General features: G+C 35.8%; 1 protein-coding gene across 1 annotated transcript; it reads left to right on the top strand.

The window, feature by feature from the left end:
• Positions 1–1,738: 1,738 nt before the first annotated feature.
• On the top strand, positions 1,739–3,216 carry LOC133091836 (NEDD8-activating enzyme E1 regulatory subunit-like). The gene is made up of 2 exons (XM_061191031.1): positions 1,739–1,763; positions 1,850–3,216. The coding sequence occupies exons 1-2, from the start codon at positions 1,739–1,741 to the stop codon at positions 3,136–3,138; spliced, it is 1,314 nt and encodes a 437-aa protein (XP_061047014.1). The 3' UTR covers positions 3,139–3,216.
• The last annotated feature ends 1,914 nt before the right edge of the window (positions 3,217–5,130 follow it).

Genomic DNA, 5,130 nt, shown 5'->3' with positions numbered 1-5,130 from the left:
TTAATTAAAAAATAAAAAAAACCAAAAAGAAACAATTGGGTGGATTTGGTCACGGCTTCTGAATCTGCGCTCAGTGAAGTTTTAAAAAATAAATAAATAAATAAAAAGCAGAAACTAACACACCATTGGAAAGCAATTATACACCAATAAAGTTTAAAAAAAAAAAACCCCATCTGTTCAATCATGGAGTAGGTGAGTCATTCTTTTTTTTTTTTAATTTAATTTTATTTATTTTTTTATACAGCAGGTTCTTATTACTCATCAATTTTATACACATCAGGGTATACATGTCAATACCAATCACCCAATTCATCACACCACCATCCCCACCACCCCACTGATTTCCCCCCTTCGTGTTCATACGTGTGTTCTCTACCTTTGTGTCTCAACTTCTGCCCTGCAAACCAGTTCATGTGTACCATTTTTCTAGGTTCTACATACATGCATTAACATACGATATTTGTTTTTCTCTTTCTGACTTACTTAACCCTGTATGACAGTCTCTAGATCCACCCACATCTCAACAAATGACTCAATTTCGTTCCTTTTTATGGCTGAGTAATATTCCATTGTATATATGTACCACATCTTCTTTATCCATTCGTCTGTTGATGGGCATTTAGGTTGCTTCCATACCTGGCTATTGTAAATAGAGCTGCAATGAACATTGGGGTGCATGCGTCTTTTTGAATAATGCTTTTCTCTGAGTATATGCTCAGTAGTGGGATTGCTGGATCATATGGTAATTCTATTTTTAGTTTTTTAAAGAACCTCCATACTGTTCTCCATAGTGGCTGTATCAATTTACATTCCTACCAACAGTGCAAGAGGGTTCCCTTTTCTCTACACCCTCTCCAGCATTTTTTGCTTGTAGAATTTCTGATGATGCCCATTCTAACTGGTGTGAGGTGATACCTCATTGTAGTTTTGATTTGCATTTCTCTAATAATTAGTGATGTTGAACAGCTTTTCATGTGCTTCTTGGCCATCAGTATGTCTTCTTTGGAGAAATGTCTATTTAGGTCTTCTGTCCATTTTTGGATTGGGTTGTTTGTTTCTTTAATATTGAACTGCATGGGCTGTTTATATATTTTGGAGATTAATCCTTTGTCCATTATTCATTTGCAAATATTTTCTCCCATTCTGAGGGTTGTCTTTTCGCCTTGTTTATGGTTTCCTTTTCTCTGCAAAAGCTTTTAAGTTTCATTAGATCCCATTTATTTATTTTTGTTTTTATGTCCATTACTCTAGGAGGTGGATCAAAAAAGATCTTGCTGTGATTTATGTCAGAGTGTTCTTCCTATGTTTTCCTTTAAGAGTTTTATAGTGTCCAGTCTTACATTTAGGTCTCTAATCCATTTTGAGTTTATTTTTGTGTATGGTGTTAGGGAGTTTTCTACTTTCATTCTTTTGCATGTAGCTGTCCAGTTTTCCTAGCACCACTTATTGAAGAGACTGTCTTTTCTCCATTGTATATCCTTGCCTCCTTTGTCATAGATTAGTTGACCATAGACGCATGGGTTTATCTCTGGGCTCTCTATCCTGTTCCATTGATCTATATTTCTGTTTTTGTGCCAGTACAATACTGTCTTGATTACTGTAGCTTTGTAGTATAGTCTGAAGTCAGGGAGCCTGATTCCTCCAGCTCCGTTTTTTCCCCTCAAGACTGCTTTGGCTATTTGGGGTCTTATGTGTCTCTGTACAAATTTTAAAATTTTTTGTTCTAGTTCCGTGAAAAATGCCATTGGTGGTGGCCGTTCTCGGTAGTGGCCCGCCGGTTCTACGCGCAGCGGGCGCGGCCATGGCGCAGCCGGGGAAGCTGCTTAAGGAGCAGAAGTACGACCGGCAGCTGAGAGTCCAGAAAACCTTCTAGACAATGATCCTTCATTTTTCTGTAGGTTTACCATTGTGGTTGCAACTCAGCTTCCTGAAAGTACATTACTAAATTTAGCAGATGTCCTCTGGAATTCCCAAATCCCTCTTTTGATCTGTAGGACATATGGACTAGTTGGTTATATGAGGATCATTATAAAAGAACATCCAGTAATAGAATCTCATCCAGATAATGCATTAGAGGATCTACGACTGGATAAGCCATTTCCTGAACTGAGAGAACATTTTCAGTCTTATGATTTGGATCATATGGAGAAAAAGGACCATAGCCACACTCCATGGATTGTGATCATAGCTAAATATTTAGCACAGTGGTATAGTGAAACAAATGGACGAATACCTAAAACGTATAAAGAAAAAGAAGACTTCAGAGATTTGATTAGACAAGGAATTCTAAAGAATGAAAATGGGGCTCCGGAAGATGAAGAGAATTTTGAAGAAGCTATTAAAAATGTGAACACAGCACTAAATACAACTCAGATCCCAAGCAGTATTGAAGATATATTTAATGATGATCGCTGCATAAATATCACCAAACAGACTCCGACATTTTGGATTTTAGCTCGTGCCTTAAAGGAATTTGTGGCCAAAGAGGGTCAAGGAAATTTACCTGTTCGAGGCACAATTCCTGATATGATTGCAGATTCAGGCAAATATGTAAAACTGCAAAATGTTTACCGTGAAAAAGCAAAGAAAGATGCTGCTGCTGTGGGTAATCACGTTGCCAAATTGCTTCAGTCTATAGGCCAGGCACCAGAGTCCATTTCAGCGAAAGAATTAAAATTACTCTGCAGCAATTCTGCATTTCTTCGAGTGGTGAGATGTCGATCCTTAGCTGAAGAATATGGCTTGCATACAATTAACAAGGATGAAATTATTTCCAGCATGGACAATCCAGATAATGAGATAGTATTATACTTAATGTTACAGGCTGTTGATAGATTTCATAAACAACATGGTAGATATCCAGGGGTATCTAACTATCAAGTTGAAGACGATACAGGCAAGTTGAAGTCTTGTCTCACTGGCTTCCTTCAGGAATATGGATTATCCATAATGGTGAAAGATGATTATGTCCATGAATTTTGCCGATATGGAGCTGCTGAACCACACACCATTGCTGCATTCTTAGGGGGAGCTGCTGCTCAAGAGGTTATCAAAGTAATCACCAAACAATTTGTAATTTTTAATAATACTTACATTTATAGTGGCATGTCACAAACTTCAGCAACTTTCCAGTTGTAGAATAAGTACCCTATAGTGTGTTAATGATTGAAACTGTAATTGCCTTCAGGTTGTGCTCTAGTCTGTAAAGTTCTGCTAAGGGAGAACTGTTGTTTCCTTAATAAATATTTTTCTCATTTGTAAAAAAAAAAAAAAAAAAAAAAAAAAAAAAAAAAAAAATGCCATTGGTAATTTGATAGGGATTGCATTGAATCTGTAGATTGCTTTGGGTAGTATAGTCATTTTCACAATATTGGTTCTTCTAATCCAAGAACATGGTATATCTCTCCATCTGTTGGTATCATCTTTAATTTCTTTCATCAGTGTCTTATAATTTTCTGCATACAGGTCTTTTGTCTCCCTAGGTAGGTTTATTCCTAGGTATTTTATTCTTTTTGTTGCAATAGTAAATGGGATTGTTTCCTTAATTTCTCTTTCCGATTTTTCAACATTAGTGTATAGGAATGCAAGAGATTTCTTTGCATTAATTTTGTATCCTGCAACTTTACCAAATTCATTGATTAGCTCTAGTATTTTTCTGGTGACATTTTTAGGATTCTCTATGTATAGTATCATGTCCTCTGAAAACGGTGACAGTTTTAGTTCTTCTTTTCCAATTTGTATTCCTTTTATTTCTTTCTCTTCTCTGATTGCCGTGGCTAGGACTTCCAAAACTATGTTGAATAATAGCAGTGAGAGTGGACATCCTTGTCTTGTTCCTCATCGTAGAGGAAATGCTTTTTGTTTTTCACCATTGCAAATGATGTTTGCTGTGGATTTGTCGTAAATGGCCTTTATTATGTTGAGGTAGGTTCCCTCTATGCCCACTTCCTGGAGAGTTTTTATCATAAATCGGTGTTGAATTTTGTCAAAAGCTTTTTCTGCATCTATTGAGATGATCATATGGTTTTTATTCTTCAATTTGTTAATATGTTGTATCACATTGATTGATTTGTGTATATTGAAGAATCCTTGCTTCCCTGGGATAAATCTCACTTGATCATGGTGTATGATCCTTTTAATGTGTTGTTGGATTCTGTTTGCTAGTATTTCGTTGAGAATTTTTGCATCTATATTCATCAGTGATATTGGTCTGTAATTTTCCTTTTTTTGTAGTATCTTTTTCTGGTTTTGGTATCAGGGTGATGGTGGCCTCATAGAATGAGTTTGGGAGTGTTCCTTCCTCTGTAATTTTTTGGAAGAGTTTGAGAAGGATGGGTGTTAGCTCTTCTCTAAATGTTTGATAGAATTCACCTGTGAAGCCATCTGGTCCTGGAATTTTGTTTGTTGGAAGATTTTTAATCACAGTTTCAATTTCATCACTTGTGATTGGTCTGTTCATATTTTCTGTTTCTTCCTGGTTCAGTCTTGGAAGTTTATACCTTTCTAAGTATTTGTCCATTTCTTCGAGGTTGTCCATTTTATTGGCATAGAGTTATTTGTAGTAGTCGCTTAGGATGCTTTGTATTTCTGCAGGGTCTGTTGTAACTTCTCTTTTTTCATTTCTAATTTTATTAATTTGAGTCCTCTCCCTTTTTTTCTTGATGAGTCTGGCTAATGGTTATCAACTTTGTTTATCTTCTCAAAGAACCAGCTTTTAGTTATATTGATCTTTCCTATCATTTTCTTTGTTTCTATTTCATTTATTTCTAATGTGATCTTTATAATTTCTTTCCTTCTGCTACCTTTGGGTTTAGTTTGTTCTTCTTTTTGTAGTTCCTTTAGGTGTAAGTTTAGATTGTTTACTTGAGATTTTTCTTGTTTCTTGAGGTAGGCTTGTATAGCTATAAAGTTCCCTCTTAGAACTGCTTTTCTGCATCCTGTAGGTTTTGGATCATCGTGTTTTCATTGTCATTTGTCTCTAGGTAATTTTGGATTTCCTCTTTGATTTCTTCAGTGATCTCTTGGTTATTTAGTAACGTATTGTTTAGCCTCAATGTGTTCATGTTTTTTACATTTTTTTCTCTCTAATTGATTTCTAATCTCAGAGCGTTGTGGTCAGAAAAGATGCTT

This window comes from Eubalaena glacialis, chromosome 5, assembly GCF_028564815.1.
Source record: "Eubalaena glacialis isolate mEubGla1 chromosome 5, mEubGla1.1.hap2.+ XY, whole genome shotgun sequence".
NCBI lineage: Eukaryota > Metazoa > Chordata > Mammalia > Artiodactyla > Balaenidae > Eubalaena > Eubalaena glacialis.
Note: the sequence above shows the minus strand (reverse complement) of the source record. Positions and strands in the feature narration are given on the sequence as shown.